The sequence below is a fragment of the Homarus americanus genome, unplaced genomic scaffold (assembly GCF_018991925.1).
Source record: "Homarus americanus isolate GMGI-L3 unplaced genomic scaffold, GMGI_Hamer_2.0 scaffold50299, whole genome shotgun sequence".
NCBI lineage: Eukaryota > Metazoa > Arthropoda > Malacostraca > Decapoda > Nephropidae > Homarus > Homarus americanus.
In genome coordinates this window covers 8,249-32,307 of record NW_024714092.1, presented here as the reverse complement: position 1 = coordinate 32,307, position 24,059 = coordinate 8,249, and the positions used below count along the sequence as shown (strand labels likewise).

Here is a 24,059-nt window from a genome sequence, read left to right as displayed (position 1 = left end):
TATATGTATATATGCATGCTGATAACCACAAGGAAAGAAGAAAACTCGAAGTTCCCAAGCGCTTTCGTGTAATTCACATCTTCAGGGGTGAGGACAGACTAAGGAGAAGCACATAACAAGGTATATATATGTATACAGAGGAGGGTGAGATCAAGTCCACAATGGTCAGGTATTAGGAAATGACCCTACTAATCTTCAAAAAGCACCGCAGCAGTCGGAAGTCAGGTCATTTGAGTAATGGTATGTACAAACTGGATAATTTCGTAATTAAGATGATTTGTAACCAGTGCATGTACTGTAGTTATATGTATTCCATTTAATTTTATGGTTTTCTTATTAAGTAGATAAATCTCTTTAATGAATACAGCATCACATAACTGTTGCAATGCCAGACACTATCATAAGGTAAATAGATGAATTAGCTGGTGTGATTTAAATGCATATTATTATTTAATTACTGAACTGTAATGTACTGTACTTTGCTTTTAGATCCGAAGCCTCCACCTAGGACAGATGTTGGCTCTAAAGGCCTGAAAATTAACCTGGAGACAAACTATTTTCCAATCAGTGTTAAAAATAAGTTTGCAGAACTGGTTCATTATGATGTCTCTCTAAAAAAACACAACAAAGATGCAAATCTTCCACGAAAAACGAAAATGTAAGTATTATGCATTGCTTTTGGTTTAGTTTTACCACTCCCATGAGTTTTGTAGTACTGTACTGTAATTGTGTTCTCATTTAGCATTAAACAGCAGAAAGGTTTGAAAGAGCAAATATAAAAAAGTTGACCCTCTTTTATACTGTATATCTCAGATGAGTCTGATCAGTGTTAGTTAGAGGAGGATGATCTGTATTAATGGGGTATTTTCCTGATTGAATACGGTACACCTTTGCCGTTCACCATTTTTTTTTGCAACCCCCTACGTCCTTGTGTAAGGTGAAGCGCAGAAGTGTTTACAGCGCCCAACGGGGAAGCGTGCTAAGTTCGCGCTTGCCTTTATGTCTCGTGAGTTAAGGGCGTAGAAGCCTGAAGAGTCGATGGTTTATGTCTAAGCAAGTTATTGGAAGCTCCAACAACTTTTCCTGAATACGAATTCGCAACTTTCGATTTACGGCAGGTACCTACTTTGCTGCTAGGTGAACGGGGACCAAGGGAGGCTGGGAAGTGTGTCTGAACATCTTTCCACCGGCCTGGGAATCGAACCTGCGACATCTCGCTTGCGAGGCAAGAGCGGTACCGCTCTACCCACCTGCACCCCTAATTTAACGAGTTTGTGATTCGTGATTTCGACGATTCGCGGTAAGCAGATGGTGGCTATCTTGCAAGCCTTTTCCGCAGCACAACAAGTTAACCCATGCAGCATCTTGTGTTATATTCTCAAAACTTTAGTGTTTCTGTGTGAAATGGCCCCTAAAAGACTGCCTAGCGTCAATGCTAGTGGAGTGAAATGTAAAAGGCAGAAGTCAGTGATGACCCTGACAAAGAAAATTTTACTATTAGATAACTTAAAAGAGGGGATAAGTGCTGCCGTGGCTGGTCAGTTGTTTGGTATAGGTACAGTAAGTCCTCGTATAACGCTGTGCCGCTTAACGAAAATTGAGGTTTTAAACCGTTTTGAGAGGGAGGAGGAGCCACCCGCCGGGTCTCAGTGAATTGCTACCCTCCTCCTCCTCTCCCAACATACTCCTCCCCTCCCACCATCTGCGCCCACCGCAAACTTGCTCTACCACCTCCGCCCATCGGTGAGTACCAACAGAGAGTCCCTCAACACGTGATGATGAGGAAGACTTCAACTTCTTGTGGGTTGCGATTATTGTGTCGGTGCTGCTGATGAGTCTCCTCGTTGTATGTCTCGGCTTCTGCCTCAAGAAGCGACAACAGGCTGGAGCAAAAAACCGCTTCTCTCTCCAGCAGAACACCAACGAGACGTCCGTGAAATACCACTCATCAGCAGGTTCTTCCTCGTGCTCCATCCATATGGGTAACACGAGTGGAGGACTTCCAAGGTCGTGTAATCCGCCTTCACGTCCTTCTTTGCCTCCTCCCTGTGTGCCACCGCCTCTTTCCACATCCCAAGGGAAGCCCCAACTCCAGCTGCCACCAGGGGTTACGGAAGGAGGCGTGCAGCATAAGGACAACGTTAAACGGGGCGTGACAGATGAAAATGATTATTGCAACGCTTTCTTTGATCTAGATGCGGGGAATCAACTTGAGAAAGAAAAGGAGGAAGGGATGAAAAAAACGAGAGAATGGGAGAAGGAAGAGGGTGAGGGAAACTTATTCAATTATAAGTCTGACAACTCCTTATGTAAACGATTCAATGAAAATGAGGAAATATGATCAGAGAATAACTGAGAAGATAAAAAAGAAAACTAGAAAGGTTTGAGTGTGTGGAAGGTCTAGGCCCAGGGCAACAACTTGTGACCATTCATGTAATACTAAGTCGAGTGTCCTTACCTGGAGCTGGCGGATGCTTGCCCCACAAGGGGTCACAGCTCGAGGCTGAAGAAGCCGCAGGTCCAGAAAACTGTGAGGGCAAACTTTTTCGGAGTGAGAATTGTGAACTCTTGGAACAATCTGTCAGAAAGTGTTGTGACGGCACCGGGTGTGAGCTCTTTTAAGACCAGACTTAACCAACACTGGAGCAGGTTCAAGTACATTCAGGAGCCGGTGCATGCCCAGTACTTGCCAACAGTGCATAACAGAAACGTGACCCATATCTTAAGCGGCTAATGAGCCGATCAGTGGTGAAGAGGATAAAGCAATACAAACTTAGTAGCTGTATATGCATGCACTATTTTCTATAGAAATGGCAGTGATTTTCTGTATATGTAATGTATTTCATGGGGCAAAGGGAGGCTCAGGAATGTAACTCCCGCATTTTATCTATTTCTTATGTGGAAAATTGATAAGCTTAACATTGTTTTGTATAACGTCGTGTTTTCAGGAACGTAATCCCGACATTAAGCGAGGACTTACTGTATACAGTAGTGCACTTAAGTAGTATAAGTTGCTATTAGCGGTTTTGCCCATTCGTGCCCTTTCTTGTAACCTATTTCTCCCTAATGGCAAGGGTTTACTGTACTGTACTGTACTGCATATTACCCTCTATAAATTATTTGTTTGTCATCTGAACATCACCTTAAATATTATTCATTCTTTTGTATTTTTTTAAGGGAGATATTTGAAAAAATGAAGATGATATATGAAAAGGATTTCAAGAATTACCCACTTGCTTATGACTCAGAAAGGAATGCATACAGTGTGGGTGTCATCCCTGCTCTTCAAACTCCTGATTGCCAGAGTACTTATGAGGCGAGTATTTATTAAATATGTAGAAATGTGATTTTGAAATATCTAATGATATAATGTGTGTTGCTAGCAATCGGTTTGAGTAAAGATTCTTTGAAGAGAGGTTAAAACATTGAGCTTTCATGCCAGCAGATCACACGGTCTCAATATTTTTCCTTCTCCAATTGTTCAGAAATTTATTACAGTTATAGGCTCTGTACATGCATGATGAATCCAAAATTGCATTTCAGTAAGTTGTGACCTAAACTGCTATATAGTATGTAAATACACAGTAGGTTATGAAGGTGTGCATGCTGGGAAAGTCTTTGGTACAAGGAATACTTAAGTGTCACAATAATGCAGCTCACAGCCTGGGGGACTGAGATGCGTACCAACACTGTGGCGCTATCCTTCCCAACATTTCTGGGGACGTAAATTTTTTTCACATTCTTTATGAATGATTGTGTGTGCATGTAATAGTATGAAAAAAATTATTTACCCGAAAAGGCAAATTGAAAAATAACTCACGCAGCTCATGGCTTGACTGTGATCCCAACACTGAACCCCCACCTACTTCCACGATCCACACCAAATCTGGGGAAATTTTTTTTATTTACACTATGATTTTGACTATCTGCTATTGATTTCTTTTATTTATCTAGTTTTTCACGTTCTGTATGAAATTTTAATCATTATAACAGCAGGATATAAAACATAATGTACAGTAAAAACACCATAATTCTTACCCCCGTGGTGAGTCTGTGTCGAAAGCAGCTGCTTCTCGCCCTGTGGCACATCATTCCTCTCTACCTGCCTCTGATATGAAGCCAGTAATAAGAGCTCCCATCCATCCGCTCGAGTTGGCAATGCAGGTAGGATGCTGTCGGAGCAAACAACCTCGACGATATCCACCCTGCTTTGGATGCCTGGGGACATTCGGGACCATTGCACCACTGGGAGACTGCGTTGGCCTACTTCTGCATTGGCCACACACGACGGACTCATGGTTTTTTTAATGGAGAGGGTGCCCCCGTCCCATTGACTGTTCAACACCTCCTGGTGGAGTGCCCCAGCCTCGGAGATCTTTCGTCGGAAGCATCTCTCCCAGTGCCAGGGGGAAGATGAGTCTTACGATCTGTCTTTGGTGCTGGGGGAGGGAGTGAGTAGCATGGGAGGGGACGTCCTTTCCTTCCTGGAGGAAGCTGGTGTTCTGCACAAGCTTTGAGTTTCATCTATTAACGTTTAAATGTTTTTTACAAAAGTTTTATGCTACTGTTTATTATTTATGTTTCTTACCTTGCAATGCTTGATATTAGTCTTAAGCTTTTATTTTAAATTCAACGACATATTACCCACGCTGTTGCTTTGCAAGGGATGAAATTACCACAAACAATCAAACAAGTGTATCCCTCATATTCAAAATCGCTCATAATTCGTAATGTTTTGCTATTAAAATTGTTTGTGACAGTTCGACTTCTATCATTCATATACCCTTGAGTTTTAATAATATCTAAACTCTGTAATTTTCCATATATGTCCAAAATTTTATGAACACACCCAGGCACAGAGGCTTTGTCATTCTAATTTATCTGTTGTTTGGTTTTTCACCAAAGATTGACCTTGAGGAATCAGATGGCAAGAGGACACAATACAAAATTTCACTAATGGTGAGACATCGTGCCAACCTCCAGGAACTTACGGAGGCACTTAACTGCTCTGCTCGTGAACAGAAGACACTTCCATTAAACATATTTCAGGTTAATATAAGTTACCTAGTTTTTATATATTTTTTCAGGGGTGGATCCAGGGGGGGGTCCTGGGGGTCTGGACCCCCCTTTTCATCAGAAAATTTGAATACTTATTCTTTAACACAGTACTGTACTCAGGCATTTTTGTATAGTAAAATGTAATTACTTGTACTATTGACCTCAGAATATTTCCTAATATCAAGTGAACATGGTTTCAAAATGGCTTCAAAATGCCCATGACATTGGTCAGATTTAAAAAACAAAATCGGTGGGGGGGGGCTTACATTATCCCCAAAAAACCCTCCAGCCGGGTGAGCTTGCTGTGTTCGCCATGTTCCCCCCACACAAAACTGGATCCGCCCTTATTTTTTGTTTTTGCCTAATCTACATGGTTAGATTTTGACAGACCCTACAAATTTGTAAATATTAACAATAATAAATCAGTGGCATCTATGTAGAAAATGGGTTATGATCCATGGTCCCAAAATGGTATACTGAAATTCATTTTAATAAAAAAAAGACCTTTTTCAGGTGAAATATGTTGAGTGCAATGAAAACTTAATTATCAGGGATCTAATAATATTTATGCAGTTTGACCAAGGGTAGCTGACAAAAGCAATCAAAAGGTTATTTTGAGTAGGGACCATCATTTCTAATGTGTTCAGATTTTTTCTGTCTCACACTACCGACAGGTGTCTGTGTCATTGTCAGTATCTTCCAATGATGGAAAAAGAAAAAATGCCTATATTATTGTTTTTCGTTTATATAACAAAGCACAAGATAAAAGTTACCCAAAACACTAGCTACTCAATATAAGGACAAGTCCCTGACCTGTTGGTAAAATATTAGGACGTGTGTAGTGAACCTTGTTTGGTTGAGCCATGAGATCCAAAGTAGATTAGGGTAAGGCTTCTGAAATATACACGACAGGAAAAAATGTGTATCAGTCATATGTATTTATGAAAATACATATGGGTATTAATGGAAAATATGTAGTGAGGACAGCCTATACAGTACAGTACAGTAAAACTGATATGTATAACACATTACAAGAAACTTTCAAGATAAATTTTTGATGGAGATGGATGTCACTGGCCCAGTAATGGTATACTGTATATGAATCCTGATATACAGTATATAATTTTAACAATTTGGGTTAATTTAGATATTAACTTTATCTTGTTTGTTTTCTTGAGTATTTTACAGATGGTTGAAGTAATGTTTCGTCATTAGCGGGCCATTAAGTATGAATTGGTTGGTCGTCGTAACTTCTACTCAGCAGGAGGAGAGTTTGGAACGCCATATCCAATTGGATGTGGCAAGGAAGGTGTGACTGGTTTTTTTGGGTCGATGAGGCCTGCATCTTGGAAGGATGGATCTCTCTTACTGAATATTGATGGTATGATTGTACGAGTATATACATGTTTGTCTTGTAATGTGCCAGTCTTGTTGATATATAGCACATTTGCTTGAGATTTAGTTTTGTAATTACTGAATATCATGTATTTCTTTATACAGTAGTCAGAAAATATGAAATTATTGATTGATTATAAAATTTCATTAGCTCTAAATCTACTAAATCGCTTAGTTTGCTTGTTATTAAAACATTTTATCTCTATTTTTAGTTGCACACACAGCATTCTATAAAGAACAACCTCTTCTGAACTTTATTCAAGACTTCATGAATTTTAGGGAAGATGATTTTCATAGACCATTAGAGCCATTTAAACAATCAAAACTTTTGCAAGAACTAAGAAATATTAGGGTAAGTGCAGTCTTATGTATATTAGAAGCAAATACGGTGGTCCCTTGGTTAACGAACACAATTCGTTCCAGAGGGTCATTCGTCAACCGAAAATTTCGTTAACCGAATCCATTGTTGCAATGGGATATTGGGTAATTGGTTCCAGCTCACCGAAATGTGCATACAAAGTAAAAAAAAAATGCAGTAAAGTACACTTACCGTATATACCCGTGTATAGCACGAGTTCTTAAGACCAAATTTTTGGGCAAAAAGTTGGGGGTCGACCTCTATACGGGTAATAGTTTCGTTAGGTTGAAAAATATTTACCAGTAACTACCAGTAAACAATGGAAACGATGCACCAACGCACCACCCGCTGTGAGTGTCGGTACAGTTGCGTCATCATAGCAAGCCCAAAGTAGCCAAATGCATGGTATGGTATGCACAGGAGTATGTAGAACATAAAGTATTCATTTTTAAAAGTTTATTTATAGATACATAAATTTTTGTTAATTAAATTTGAAACATCAATATGATGTGAGTCAGGTCATCTACACACAGTTGCCAGTTTCAAAATTTTCCTTTTAAAATTTTAAGTTACCGAGTATTTCTTTTCCCAAATCGTTTTACAATACTTTAGGTAAAACAGTATACTATTGTGCAAACCCCACAGAAAAAAAATTAACAAATGGAGACACCAAAAATGTAAAAAAAAAAAATGCAACATTGTTGGTAGGGTCAGGTGGTTCTAACGGTACCTGCCAGGACCCGGTAATCAAATTTATAACAATATCTAACCTCAATTACTGTAGTTTATCTGATGTAGGCAATATGAAGTAAAAAATACCAGTTAAAGTGAGAAATTGGAAGAGAATAAACAAGAAAGATGTTGGGCTATTTTTGGTAGGGCTGAGGGAGAGAGTACCAGCTGTTTGGTCTTTTTTGGCGGGAGAGTCACGCAAATATCCGTACTAGTATTTGTTTGGTGTTCTTTATTTTTAAAAATGAATACTTGTAAATTAAAAGTACCGTAACATTGTATTATATAAAATCTTGTCATATTTCTGGAAAATAAGAAGCAAGAAAATAAGAATACACCGGTAAACACAATTTCAACGTACGCTAAAATTAAAAGCTGCTTAAGAAGGGCCGATGCAAACACAAAGCCTTCGCGACCAGGGCTCTGCCGTATCAGTTAGACGGTACACGTGTTTTTCGAATCGTTTTCAGTTAAAAAACTTTTACATCACAAGTGAATTAGGATAGAATATTATTGTAATATAACAGTTTTTAACTGAAAACCATTCAAAAGGCGATTACGGTAACATCTTGTGAACGAAAGAAAGCGAGTCATTGTTTTTGTCACGATTTTATCCCACTTTCCACTATAATACGTACGTCATTTCAGCAAAAATATTACATTTCCATATTCTCAGAAATAAATAGAAGTTTTGCTGAAACGTGATGTATTTCAATGTAAATTAGGATAAACTACATGAAAACAGAAGACTTTACCAAACCTTCCGATGTTCAAGATATGTTACTCGCATTTTTAATAGTTTTCGGTTAAAATACTGTTATATTAGTGATATTCTATTCATACTGTGGTTGATATAATACCTTCACGGAAATGTAATATTTTTTGCTGAAATGACATACGTATTACAGTGGAAAGTGGGATAAAATTGTGATGAAAACAATGACTTTCGCTTTGTTTCGTTCAAAAGATGTTACCGTAATCACTTTTCGAATGGTTTAGTTAAAAAACTGTTGTATTGTATTACAATAATATCCTAATTGACTTGAATAAATATTACGATACCATATTTCTGAATATTTTCATTAAAATCCACCAAAATCATTTTCTTTGTCATCGTCTGCAGCACCACACAGCTTCTCCCAGTCCTCTCCTTGAACAGGGCTAGAGGGTACACGTGTTCGAATCGTTTTCAGTTAAAAAACTGTTACATCACACGTATATTTTACCTAAACTGCGCCTGAATAAATATATTCTCGGAAATAAATAGTAGTTTTGCTGAAACGTGATGTATTTCAATGTAAAATAGGATAAAATACATGTCGAAAACAAAAGACTTTACCTAAGCTTCCGATGTTCTCGAGATGTTATTCGTTTTTTTAATAGTTTTCGGATAAAATTCTGTTATATTACAATGATATTATATTCATACTGTGCTTGATATAATACATTCACGGAAATGTAATATTTTTTGCTGAAATGACGTACGTATTACAGTGGAAAGTGGGATAAAATCGTGATGAAAACAATGACTGGCTTTCTTTCGTTCAAAAGATGTTACCGTAATCACTTTTCGAATGGTTTAGTTAAAAAACTGTTGTATTACAATAATATTCCCTCCTAATTGACTTGAATAAATACTTGAATGGAAATATACAATATTTTTGTTGAAACTACCCGCGTTTCAGTGTACAGTGTCGTGATAATAAATGGTAAACAAGTTTATAGGACGTAGTGTTTCTCTGAAGGTTTTGTTGTTCCTTTACCCTCAAAAACTTGGGTCGACCTATAAACGAGGAATATCATAAATTAACGATTTCTTGGTCATAAAATCGGGGTCGACCTATATACGAAGGGGGGTTATAGACGAGTATATACGGTACTTTGAGGTGTGTATGTAGAAGGTTCCTGGATGATGATGATGGGAATTAGAAGTGGGGGTGGATGAGAAGGGAGAAGAGAAGTAAGTGCGGATGGAGGAGAAATCATCTTTCAGGGACCCATGCTTGATGCAATCATTTCACCAATAAAATTATAAGTTCACTAGGTGTAATTCAAAATTATTTTATTTAAATCAACACTGCACTGCGCTATATATTATCAATGCGTTAACTAAATTTCAGAATGATCAATAATTTCAATGTAAAAATGCAAAAATATTCAAGACACCAACAAAATAGATGTTCACTCCACTGTCAACAAAGCCAAACTGACGCCTAGTGGCTGAGTCAAGCGGCTGATGGGCGCACAAAACACTAGTTCCCTGTACTGCATATATTATCAATATGTTGACTAAATTTTAAAATGACTAATAATTTTAATATAAAAAATGCAAAAATATTAAAGAGGACAACTTTCTTGATATTTACTCCACTGGAAACGTATGTAAACATAGAAGAGATTATTGAATTGGCAGACTAGCCCATCAACTGATGCTCACAACAAAACGTGTTGTTCTTAAGGACTTCGTTAATTGAAGATTTGTTCGTTAACCAAATTAAAGATCCTTATGGGCGGTAATTCGTTAAGCAAAATTTCGTTAATCGAACCATTTGTTAACCGAGGGACCACAAAATCTTTATAACTCGGCATTTAATATCTCGGAATTTAAACAGTATAATTCGGCATGTGTATGGTCTTGGAATTTATTATAAAATAATTTGGGAAATGCTGAGTTATCTAAAATTATCAGGGAAAATTTCGGTATTATTGAGCTTCATAATCAGGTGAATAAATTATAGACACCCTGTATATAAAAGACCGTACAAAGCTGGTAGCTTTTCTTTTTGGAATAAAATTTGTAGAGTTAATGAATGTGGTAAGAGTCATAGAGAACACAGTCCAGCATTTAATGATTTGGAATTACTTGTGCAAGGCTCACTTTCTTATGGAATTAGTTACAACCCAAGAGATTTAGACTCGTGAACCTGAAGCAGTAGAAACTGATGCATTATTCTGTCCAAAAATGCTTTGGATTCATGAGTAAATGTCGGGGTTTGTGTTTCAAGAGGAGAGGTGACAGGACTTTTGTGGGTGATTGTATAATGTTTTAATCATCATCCACATCATCATTAATGTTTTACAACCATTTATTGTGCTTATATAAGTTAGCTGTGATTATCTGTAGGCAACTTAACAAGGTGCATTGTGTCTTCATTCCTCTTTTGTCAGATTAATATCTTTGACATTTCTCACATCCTCTGTTTGTTATTCCTTGTTCTCCTCCCCTCCATATTAAAACTCCTGCATCCCTTGACTCAAATGGTTTCTCCATTCTCTCCACACGCCCAAACCATATAACTCTACCTCTCTGCAAAACCTCACCAATTAAAGTAACTTTTATATTTCAGGTGCAAGTTACACACTCCAATATCCCTCGCACTTACAAGATTATAGATGTTTCAGAACATTCTGCTGAGAAACAAACATTTCCTTTAAAAGATGAGAATACTGGGAACACAGTTTACTGCACCATTGAAAACTACTTCAAGAACCAATATGGAAAAAAAATTAAGTTTCCAAAGTTGAACTGTGTACAAGTGTCTCCTGCTGAAAGGAATGTGTTTATTCCATTTGAGGTATGATTGTAATTGTGGTGTATATATATATATATATATATATATATATATATATATATATATATATATATATATATATATATATATATATATATATATATATATATATATATATATATATATATATATATATATATATACATATATATATATATATATATATACAGTGGGGTATGCTATAACGAATCTAATTGGTTCTAGAACCTTGTTCGTTATAGCAATCGTTTGTTATAGGATTAATCCGTTCCAGGCCCCCAAATACAACCACTTAACACTGAAAAATATAATATAAAATTGTAAAAATTGTAAAAAAGTGCATAAATATGCATCTAAACCCCTGAAATAAAGAATATCATTAATATTTGTAATAAAAAACAATAAATTAGAAAAAAAAAATTAAATAATGTTCGTTGTAGGAGTTTCGTTCGTTATAGCATTCTCAATTTTATAGGTAAAACCGTTCGTTATAGGAATATTCGTAGTAGGATCCGTTCGTTATACCACTATATATATATATATATATATATATATATATATATATATATATATATATATATATATATATATATATATATATATATATATATATATATATATATATATATATATATATATATATATATATATATATATATATATATATATATATATATATATATATATATATATATATATATATATATATATATATATATATATATATATATATATATATATATATGGAAGTTTTCATTTGTTTAACTTCAGGTATAGACTAGAGGTGCCGCGACCTGTCAAAATACATTTACAGGGTGAAACCAGTCCGGCACATTGGGACCTTAAAATTTTGGGCAGATACAGTACCCTGTACAATAAAGCCTCGAATAACGACAGTAATGTGTCCTCCAATAATGCAGTGTAAGGTAAATCATCGTGTTGTGAATCATTGATTACCTTTAAAATACTGTAAAGTAATAAGAGTGAGATACGTTTCAAAGTCTGACCTTTTCATATCTTTTGCGTGACTTTTTACCCTCTTTTCCCCCCAAACAATTAAGTTAATAAAAAATGCAAACTATATTCTTTAAATAATGCAGATTTATATCGTAATTAGGCCCCTTTAAAAAATTTAATAACTTTATCTAGAGACCAAGGTGGGATTCTCTAAGGATGATCTGAGCATTTGATAAATTCTTGGGTTCAAAGTAATATTAAAACTCAATGCCAGAGGGTCAACCAATGCTGATTTATAAGATGCAATTGTTGATCCTTGAAGGCCTTTAACTCTGAACAGAAAATCTAAAAATTCTAACACCACTGTGTCCGACAATGTGATTGGAGTCGCTAACCTGATAAATTGTTGAAAAAGTTTCAAAGCTTTCTCATATTGCATAGAAGTTTGGGGCCTATGACCTGCTATCACTTGGTTAACGATATTGGAATTACCCAACAATCTATTTAAACATCTTTCGAGAAACTGCAAGCGTGAAGTGCCAAGGATATCTCGAACTGAGGGTGCAGTACCTGTTCTATATATCCCTGTTGCAATTGTAGTGGATGCAGGCACCAGTCCAACAGATCGAGACACCATGGTTGTAGGATCCAATATGGTGCAATTAAGAAGGATCTGAGTTTGTGAACCACTTTGGGCAACATTTTGTGAGGCAAAGAGATCTATTTGTGGAGTCCCAAACCTCCTCACTAAACTCTTGAACTTCTATATCTTTAGGGACCATTCTGTTTCTGTTGATACTGGTGTAGTGGATTCCTCCCCTACAAACGCCGTTTGTCGCTGAGTAGCCGACCCTCTTTGAATTACCCAGCCTGCACCTCCAGCGCCGCCTGACGTAGCGGGGGTCAACTATCAACCCACGCCTACCCCCGCCTTATAAGACCTCACCCCGCCGTGACCACCCTCTTTCTACCTACAGCCACCAACAAGCAACACCACCTCCTCCTCAGCTCCAGCCTGGCGGCTCCCGCTCCCGCCGGCGACCATGGCGTCCCTGAAGCTGCGTGCCCTCCTCTGGGCACCCTCACCAACCAGCTCTCTCTACTCAACGCATGTAACCATGCTGCCTACCTAGCACCAAGCTGCATTGTACATCCAATACAATATGTATACAGAGAGCACATCGTGAGTTTCCTTTCTCCAACCCATCCTGAGAGTGAACCAATATCTCATAACCCTACACTGGCCTTAGACGGGACAACGCATCTGCCCAATTGTTTTGTACTTCCGGTATGTGAGTTGCTTTGAGGTAAAGTGTTTGCGTTACACAAACTTTGAAAAAAATTTCCGATAGGTTTAGAAGAGGCCAAGATCTGGTTGAGCCTTGATTGAGACAAAACACTGCCTTTCTGTTGTCCATGGCAAACAGAATCGTCATGTTTTTGAAATTTGGGTTTGCCAACAAAAAGAATAGGACTACTGCTAATTTTTTGTTTGTGTTTGTCCCAAAGGGAGTTGCTCCACTTCCCTTGAAGGAACTCTCCATTTGAGGAATGGTATCCCCATCCTATTTAGGATGTGTCTGTACAAATGAAGCTAGACGTCGCATTCTGGATTGAACAAAAATAACGTCGTCAGTTACCCATCTGAAACTGAAAGAAATAGGACCCTGGTTGTTGCTGTAGTAAAATTAACGTAAAAAAATATGTACCGGTATGTGTAAATTAATATACAGTAGAAGTAACCACCGATGGTAAAGAAAAAAGTGAAACTGATAGCGGAATGTCAACGTATACGTGCGCACTCAAGGAAACGGCGTAATATATCTTAAGAATATGTACAAAAGATTCATTATTGTTTACCCGCATTAATGATTATGTAATTGATTGAATTAATGTTTATATATGCAAAATGAACAATACAATTCATTAATAATATGTAGAAAATTAAAATACACAAGAGGAGACGAGACGACATTGTTTTCGTTAGTGTTTACACCCTTGATGATGGTTCTACATATGAAACTGAAAAAAATAAGACCCTAGTTGTAGCTGTAGTAAAATTAATGTAAAAAATGAATATGTATGTTTTAAGTAATGGTATTTAATGTTAATGAATGGAACATTAGAAGTACCTTGTGGGGTATGAGATTGTTTGTGTTCACACTCAGGATGGGGTGGAGAAAGGAAACTCACAATGTGCTCTCTATATACATGTTGTATTGGATGTACAATGCAGCTTGGTGCTGGGAAGGCAGCATGGTTACAAGCGTGATGTAGAGAGAGCTGGTTGGTGAGGGTGCTCACAGGAGGACAGCTTGTGGGTCGCCATGCTCGCCGGCGGGAGCGAGGACCGCCAGGCAGGCGGAAGAGGTGTTGCTGGCTGGTTGGTGTAGGTAGAAAGAGAGAGGTCACAACGAGGTCAGGTCTTAAATAGCGGGGGGTAGGCGTGGCTTAGTAGTTGACCCCCGCTCCGTGATGTATGGCGGCACTGGTTGACCTAGACCACGAGGCACACACTGTGGAATTCGTGGGGTCGGCTATGCAGCGACAAACAGCGTTTGTAGGGGAGAAATCCACTACAATACTCCCCCTTCCCTCCAGGCGGTGTAGGAGACTTGTTGTCTGCAGGGTTGCATAGCACATGTGAGGCAGAACGGGCGGTGCATGCCTCATGTAAGACAACGGCGATGGCGTGGATGAGCGGGTCGCTGGAGACAACTGTCTAGATACACAATATCTGTGGGAGTAGAGAGGGAGAAAAAGGGTGTGTGGAGGCGATGAATGTTGTGCTTCCCTCACGGCAGGTACAGAGTCGTCAGATGCGCCTGCTGGGGTGTGTGGGCCTGGGTCAGGAGCAGGGGCTGTGTCAGCAGAAGCGGATGAGGGCTCGTGACAGCAGCTGGGTCCACGACAGCAGCAGGGTGCAGGACATTAGCAGGGAGTACCTGAGGGAGAAAAGAGGGGTGTGTGGGTCCGCACTCAGGAACAGGGGCCGCGTCAGGAGAAGCGGCAGGGGGTACTGCTGGGCCGGGGTCGGCGTCTGAGGCAGAACGGGTGTGTTGGTCCTCGTCAGGAGCAGGGGCCGCATCAGGGGCGGCAGGGGTTACTGCTGGGCTGGGGTCGGCGTCTGAGGCAGGACGGGTGTGCTGGGGTCGGTAGGATGTGGTGCTTGGGGCAGGAAGAGGCGCTGGTGTCTGATTAGAGAAACAGTGCTGCTCTAGGGTGTCTAACCTGCGGTGTAGAGACAGTAGTTGTAGAACCGATGAGAGCTGCTTCTGTTTGGATAAGCCAGTCTTCCATGTTGCTTGAAGACTGGGAGCGTGATCAGTTTCTCCTCCATCCTGTGTGAGTGCGAATCTCCGGGAGTCACCATTTGTGGGGTTCAAGATTGTTTGGTTCACACTCAGGATGGAATGGAGAAAGGAAACTCACAATGTGCTCTCTATATACATGTTGTATTGGATGTACAATGCAGCTTGGTGCCGGGAAGGCAGCATGGTTACAAGCGTGATGTAGAGAGAGCTGGTTGGTGAGGATGCTCAGAGGAGGACCAGCTTGTGGGTCGCCATGCTCTCCGGCGGGAGCGAGGACCGCCAGGCAGGCGGAGGAGGAGTGAGGGCTGCCGGGCAGCGGCAGAGGAGGATGAGGTGTTGCTAGCTGGTTGGTGTAGGTAGAAAGAGAGAGGTCACCACGAGGTCAGGTCTTAAATAGCGGGGGTTAGGCGTGGCTTAGTAGTTGACCCCCGCTCCGTGATGTATGGCGGCACTGGTTGACCTAGACCACGAGGCACACACTGTGGAATTCGTGGGGTCGGCTATGCAGCGACAAACAGCGTTTGTAGGGGAGAAATCCACTACAACCTAACCACTAATTGTAAATACAAAAAAAAAAAAAGCAAGACTGCGCAACGCCAATGTAAGTAAGTACCTACATGTGAAACCATATCATAATTTCTCTACATAAGAATATGAAAGCAACTCTTATTACTGTTAATATAGGTTTTAAATAATACTTACGAATGTAAAACAAAAATTCTACTCACCAATGGTGGTAAAGTCGAAAACATAAGGACAGCCAATGAATGCTGTTGTGTGAGTTTATACTCAGATGACGAACTCGTAAGGTTCAACTCTGGCTGAAGCTGTAGCTTTCCATAAAGATGTCATAGCTGTTGCTGAAACTGTTACTGAACCTGCAGTTCCTGAAGCTGCTGCTAATGCTGAATTTGATGGTGTAGCTGCTTTTTTTTTTTTACGGGAATTAGCCCACCCGGGCACAGGTTAAACGACCCACAACGGAGCCTGGGGGGCGAAAAAAAAAGAACGGAAAGAAATTGTAAATATAGAAAAAAGGTTATACCGTATTAATCTACACCACGAAGATGCCGGAAAACCAGCTTTTTAAAGTGAGACAGATTGTTAGAGCATGGAAACACAGAAGAAGGCAGAGCATTCCACAGCTTGACTGTGTGAGGAAAGAAGGAAGTACTATAACGGGTTATTCTCGTGTGACCGAGATCCACGGAGAAACGGTGGGCACCGCAAGCAAGACGTGTGTTACGAACCCACGGCCTTGCCGGCGGTACACAGGATGCCAAATCCACTGAACATTGCCCGTTAAAGTACCTGTAAAAGAGAGAGAGTGAAGCAACATTGCGGCGAAGAGAAAGGGAAGAGAGATTGTCGACTAAAGGAGGAGAGTTAATAAGACGAAATGCCTTTGATTCCACCCTATCTAATACTGTAGTTGGACAGAAGAAGAGCCACCCCAGATATGAGAGCAGTACTCCAAGTTAGGACGAATGAATCCCTTATATACTTGGAGCAACTGCTCAGGAGTGAAGTAGCTGCGGCATCTGTACAGCATTCCCAACTTTCGGGAGGCAGCTTTAGTTATACTAAGGATGTGTGATTTCCAGGACATATTGGAGGAAATGGTGAGGCCTAACATATTTATTTCAGAATTTGGGAGGATGATAGCGTCCTGAAATGTAATTGGTGGGAGATCGTCTAATTTACAAAGTGTAATTGGTAAATATTGAGTTTTATTACTATTGAACTTAACCAAGTTTGTATCTCCCCATTCAGAGATGCTGCACAGATCCGCATTGATAGAAGTAATGATATCAGTTCTAGAAACAGATCTAGTTTGAGAGTTAGGAGGAAGGGGAAAATGTGAGAAAGAGTGAAGAGTAGAATCATCGGCGTAAGAATGGATAGAATTAGTTTTAGTGTGAAGTAAATCATTGATAAAAAGAAGGAAGAGAGTTGGTGAAAGAACAGAACCCTGTGGGACGCCACTATTGGTTGAGAAAGAGCGAGAAATCGATCCCTCGACAACAACTGCCATGGATCGGTTCTCAAGGAAGCTAGAGATGAGAGAACAAAGTGGGGGAGAGAAACCAAAGGAGGGAAGTTTAGATGGCAAAGACTTGTGCCATACCCTGTCAAATGCTTTGGAGATGTCGAGGGCCACGACAAAAGTTTCCCCATAGTCCCTAAGAGAGGATGACCAAAGATGGGTGCAATAGGAGAGCAGATGGTGTAGCTGAAGTTGATGGTTTAGGCCTTTGAATAATAAAGCCGTTGATAGAACCTTGCATAGCTGCATTTTTTCTCATTATATATCTTTATGTAGGGGTCATATGCGTTTTCACGTCCCTGTTAATTTTAATGCTTCGTTCAGTTAATGGATCCACTTCAGAAAATATGTTCATTGCTTGCTGCATATAATATCTACAGACCTCTCACCTTTTTCATAGCGTTTTAACACATCTTGTTTCTCGGCCAAGCTTATACACTTTCTTTTAGCTTTTGAATCAGCACTACCATCACTTGCTCTCTTGCTTATGCTAAATAGGGAAGCAAAAATGCTGTAAGAAACCCGAGAAAGTTTTTCTCCTTTTCCTGTTCAGATGCACGAAACCAAAAGGCCCGCCAAGCTGTGACTGTTTATACTAGTGATGCTGGCATCACCACTCACATGCCCTGCAGCCTCCATGCGCAAGGCATGTTTTTTTTTTTTATAATATACATTGGGATTTAGTTATTATTTATATGAAATTGTAATTTTATTTTATTTTTTATTATATTTTCGTCGTAAATACGAAGGAAATAACGGTGTAGATTGAATTGGGTCCTAAATAAACCAGGGTCTTAAATATGAATCGTCGTTAGTAGAAGCGTCGTTTTCGGAGGCTTTCCTGTATACCGTAGGCATACCCCGGGCTACAGAAGGGTTCCGTTCCTAAGGAAATCTTTCTGCAACGCGAAACCATTTTTTCCATATACAGGGGTCCTCAACTTACGAACGTCTGACTTACGAAAGCCCGCTGATACGAATGGGGTTAAACTTGAAACTTACAGTATTTTATTTACCTGATGACTTATTTTTTACTTTCATTTATTGTATTTTGTCATTCTATTTCTTCTTTTCTCTTAAATTAAGTGATTTTAGATGTATATAAAGACTTAGGCTATGATATAGTGGGATTTTAAACATTGCTCTGTAAGTACGGTATGCACATAGCATGTGTTCCGTCTTACGTACATTTCCGACTTAAGAACTTCCTCAGGAATGGAACCTGTTCGTAACCCGGGGACCCCCTGTACTGCACTGTACTTCACTGCAACTGAGTGTTATGACAAACCAATAGTCATGCTTTGGAACAATGCCAAACTTTTGGTTGTTTGAATATTAATTACAAAAACAACTATGAAAAATATTAAGATAGGCATATTCAAACTTAAACTTATGTTGAGAATTTCCAGGAAATGAGTTGTTAATATTATTTTGGGGATTCAGCTTGAGGAACCTTATGTTACATACCTGGTAATTTTGAAAAGTAAAAAATTCTCATGAATATTCTTTTACAGTGCTGCAAGATTTACAAAGGTCAAAGAGTGGTTAAGAAGCTTAGTGATCGAGAAACTGCTCAATTTATTAGGACAACAGCTGTTCCACCAGCAACAAGAAAGAAACAGATATGCAATATTCATCGCACCAATGACTTTACTCAAGATCCAATGCTGAAGAATCTGCAGTTCAGTATAGCAGAAAGAGTATGACCTCTCCCGTTTCTTTTATATGCAGTAATCACCATTTTATATATGAACATACAGTATACTTTTCCATTGACCCATTAGGCTTTGAGCCATTTTATATATATATATGTACTGTATATATATATATATATATATATATTTCATTAGCCCAATAAACACGCGGACTTCTACATACAATCAACACCTCAACCCGCCAGGACTCGAACCCAAGGCTCACGAGCCTTTGACTGTGACCGGGGAATGCTAACCGCTGGACCACCAGGATACTAAAAGCAGTCCTAGACTCTGTTATATTTCACACAAAGCCTGTTCAACGAGCTTATGGCGCCTTGAACCTCTAATGGGGACTACCCGTATCACGTAGGTGGTCAGAGTTAAGTTTTACCAAATCCGGCTTTGAAACACGAGGAACAGGCTTTGTATTATATATATATATATATATATATATATATATATATATATATATATATATATATATATATATATATATATATATATATAGATATAGATATAGATATAGATATAGATATAGATATAGATATAGATATAGATATAGATATAGATATAGATATACAGTATTACCCCGCTTAACGCGCTTTCACTTAACGCGTTTTCGCATATACGCGGTGCCTTGCCAAAGCTGAACTTTCACTTAACGCGGCATTTTTCATCATATACGCGGTGAGTGTCCGGCTCGAGAGCTATTTTTAGATTCGCACCACCCCCCACCCGCCACCCTGCCTGACTGCCTGTTTTAGCTCATAAAATTCATACAAATTACCCAGCCAGAATATAATTTACATTGCTGGAATTCTTATAATTTGGTGATCATTTTGAATATAAACAACATATATTTTGCATTAAACATACAATTTTTAGATAAAAATTGTTCTCTAGGTAATTATGTTATCTTTTGTCCAAAATATATGACATTTATATTCAAAATATTCCTGGTCTTACAAGGAATCCAGCAATGTCAATTATATTATCCTAACTTTAGTTTGAGGTATTATTTATTAAAATTTAGTGGTTATCCCACACATCTCCTTGGGACGGTTGGTGGGGGGTGGGGGGGAGGGAGGGACCGACCGACCGACCATCTGTTACCCCATGAAGAATTATTTTTTTTTTTATTAACTGAAGATATTTGTTTTAGCTCATAAAATTCATACAAATTACCCGGTCAGAATATAATTTACATTGCTGGAATTCTTATAATTTGGTGATCATTTTGAATATAAACAACATATATTTTGCATTAAACATACAATTTTTAGATAAAAATTGTTCTCAAGGTAATTATGTTATCTTTTGTCCAAAATATATGACATTTATATTCAAAATATTCCTGGTCTTACAAGGAATCCAGCAATGTCAATTATATTATCCTAACTTTAATCTGAGGTATTACTTAATACTAAATGTTAAAAACTCTTGAATGGAGGATTGGTGGGGGGTGGGGGGAGGGTTGGGACTGACCACGCAGTTGGAAGAGGGGGGGAAGGCAAGGTGGGGTACTTTGATTGACAGATAGTGTCGAAGAATATTTTTTTTTTTTTATTAACTGAAGATATTTGTTTTAGCTCATAAAATTCATACAAATTATCCGGCCAGAATATAATTTACATTGCTGGAATTCTTACAATTTGCTGATCATTTTGAATATAAACATCATAGATTTTGCATTAGACATACAAATTTTAGATGTAAAGTTTATTCTGAGTAAATATGTTATCTTTTGTGAAAAATATATGACATTTATATTAAAAATATTCCTGGTCTTACAAGGAATCCAGCAATGTCAATTATATTATCCTAACTTTAGTTTGAGGAATTATTTATTACTATACCTGGTTTTCCCCCAAAAATTTCTCAGAGGGAAGAGCCAGTGAGTGTAGTGTGAGAAGAGGGGGAGGGAGTTGAGTCCATTATTTGAATGGACATTAACTTGGCGACTGTATTTCTCTATTTCTCTTAAGTATTAATTGTGTGCATGTACCATCATAAAATTAAGATGTTATTTTTACTACAACATAGTTACTTGTCGTCAAAAAGTGGAGTTTGGGAGTCGGGCTGGGTTCTATTTTAATCCCATTTTACAGCTGGAACATGTCACTGTGCACAGCAGACAGACTTCAGTCTCATAAGATAACGCTTTTTAAGTTATTAATGACTATACAGTAGTATTGTACTGTATCTTGTCAATAATGTAGTCCATTACATAAAAAAATAACATTCCTCTCTTGCTGGTTTTAAATACTGTAAAGTGCCTTCAAAATTCTCATGTTAAATTATCTGGGAAAATTAAATACAGTTGTGCCCCGCTTTACGTGGTCAATTGAACCCACAGGGTACCGCATTAAGTGAAAACCGCGTTAAGTGAACAACAGAACATATGGGATTAATTCCAATAGAGACTGGCCCGACCCCCAAACTCCACTTTTTAACGACACACAACTATGTTGTAGTAAAAATATTATCTTAACTTTATGATGGTATGCACACACAATTAATAATTAAGAGAAATATCAATAATATTAGGTTTTTTAACACTTACATTAGTAGAAAAGATGGCTGGGCACACGGGGATGGGGGGTTGGTTCCGAGGCAGAGGGCAGATTATTGGCCCTCACCTGTATCACTTGTATCAATTGTATCACTATCCACCACAGAGGCTTGCAGGGCCTCTTTGTCAAACCCCTCAAAGTCCATATAAGTCCATATCCTCACTATAATTATCACTATCACTGACTTGGGCCGGCTGTGGTGGGTGGCGGGTGAAGAACTTGGTAATGTTTTGATGACTGGGCGACCTTGTGCGCATCGTGCCTGCGCCGCTTCCCGCGTATATGAGTAGATGAACCGCGTTAAGTGAAAGTTCGGTTCTGGTGAGGCACCACGTAAATGAGAAATCGCGTTAAGTGAAACTGCGTAAAGCGGGGTAATACTGTACTGCACAATGTTTCCTCCTAAAACTAGTTAACTACTCTGCAGTAAAGTACAGTATTTTGAAACATGAGGATAGACTTGCTAACCTGAGCAAATGTCCATTCTTGTCCTTCAAATATGAGTGCAACCTTATTAGGATTCCTCCTAACATTTTCCATGAACACTTTTGGGAGGTTGGTATTACAGTAGAGGGCCCACTTGAGTTTGGCCATTATTTTGAAATACCTGTACCCTGCACTGAAAGTAAGAAGACCATTAAAATATACTGTATAAACATCAAGAAACCTCGCACATCATTTTTGTTAATTATAAGCCAATATCACTAAAAATATAAAAATATATATATTTTATGTACAGGTAGTACAGTACATCACACACCTAAAGATATTATTCTGCATAACACCATTAAATTTTAAAGACCTTATAACAATGAGCTTTAATATAAAAAAATAATGCAAATGTGGAAAATAATCAAGTGGTTATTACTGGTACACAGTACAGTACAGTGCTGCATAAACAAGTGTTTAATATAGAGCCACATGACAGACAAAACCATCAGATATCTTTAATCACACAAGTTATAACTTTGCCAATGATGAGCTATAAGAGGGACAACCATAATTTGTAGAGTATTTGTCTTAATGCCTTATGCAATGTAAGCACATGTAAAAAATAGGAAGTACAGTACCCGGTACAGCACAAAGTACACGACAAACTGAAGTACAGTAAATGTTCGCTTGCACAATAAATGGCTGGTGAAGGTTATATATGCAAATTTAAGATCCTCTTATTGGTTTGGGCACTATGAACATGGAGAACTAAGAAGTAACTGATGCAAATGCAAACTCACATGAGATCTCTGGGGAGAGTCATGTACGCAAGCCAGAGAGTGTGGTAGCCACCAGTGGTGATGTAGATACCTGCAGCTACAGATGCCAACTGCAGACTGCTCAGTTGAGGCAGTGAGAACCCTCCAATTGACAGTCCATTCTTTCCAGCTGCCCACAAGGCACTTGTCACCCCAACAATTGCTGCAGTTCGCCACATGGCTTAAAACTGAAAAAAAAATATATAATAATAATAATAATAATAATAATAATAATAATAATAATAATAATAATAATAATAATAATAATAATAATAATAATACAATAATAATATAAAAAAAAATAAATAAAAAAAAATTATATATATATATATATATACAGTATTACCCCGCTTAACGAGGTTTCGCTTAGCGCGTTTTACCGTATACGCGGTGCCTCGCCAGAGCCGAACTTTCACTTAACGCGGGTTTTTTCCACGTATACGCGGTGAGTGTCCGGCTCGAGAGCTATTTTTAGATTCGCCCCACCCGCCACCCTGCCTGACTGCCTGTTTTAGCTCATAAAATTCATACAAATTACCCGCCAGAATATAATTTACATTGCTGAATTCTTACAATATGATGATCATTTTGAATATAAACATCATAGATTTTGCATTAGACATACAAATTTTAGATATAATGTTTACTCTGAGTAAATATGTTATTTTTGTGCAAAATATATGACATTTATATTCAAAATATTCCTGGTCTTACAAGGAATCCAGCAATGTCAATTGTATTATCCTAACTTTAGTTTGAGGTATTATTTATTAAAATTTAGTGGTTTTCCCCCCAAAAATTTCTCGAGAGGGAAGAGCCAGCAGTGTAGTGTGAGAAGAGGGGGAGGGAGTTGAGTCCATTATTTGAATGGACATTAACTTGGCGACTGTATTTCTCTTAAGTATTAATTGTGTGCATGTACCATCATAAAATTAAGATGTTATTTTTACTAGAACATAGGTATTGTGTCGGAAAAAGTGGAGTTTGGGGGTCGGGCCAGTTTCTATTGGAATTAATCCCATATGTTCTGTTGTTCACTTAGCGCGGTTTTCACTTAACACGGTACCCTGTGGGTTTTATTGACCGCGTTAAGCGGGGTACTACTGTATATGTATATGTATATGTAT

General features: G+C 38.4%; 2 protein-coding genes across 2 annotated transcripts; one reads left to right on the top strand and one right to left on the bottom strand.

The window, feature by feature from the left end:
* Window positions 1–306: 306 nt before the first annotated feature.
* On the top strand, window positions 307–19,216 carry LOC121875644 (protein argonaute-2-like). The gene is given in 7 exon segments (XM_042380265.1): window positions 307–658; window positions 3,178–3,316; window positions 4,906–5,165; window positions 6,111–6,439; window positions 6,666–6,805; window positions 10,891–11,118; window positions 18,927–19,216. Coding segments are annotated over 7 exon segments (1,479 nt in total). The 5' UTR covers window positions 307–467; the 3' UTR covers window positions 19,119–19,216.
* Window positions 19,217–22,090: 2,874 nt separating this feature from the next.
* LOC121875637 (long-chain fatty acid transport protein 4-like) lies at window positions 22,091–23,117 on the bottom strand. The gene is made up of 2 exons (XM_042380251.1): window positions 22,915–23,117; window positions 22,091–22,301 (listed from the first exon to the last, which is right to left on the bottom strand). Exons 1-2 carry the CDS (start codon window positions 23,109–23,111, stop codon window positions 22,091–22,093), a joined length of 408 nt encoding a protein of 135 aa, XP_042236185.1. The 5' UTR covers window positions 23,112–23,117.
* Between the last annotated feature and the right edge of the window lie 942 nt (window positions 23,118–24,059).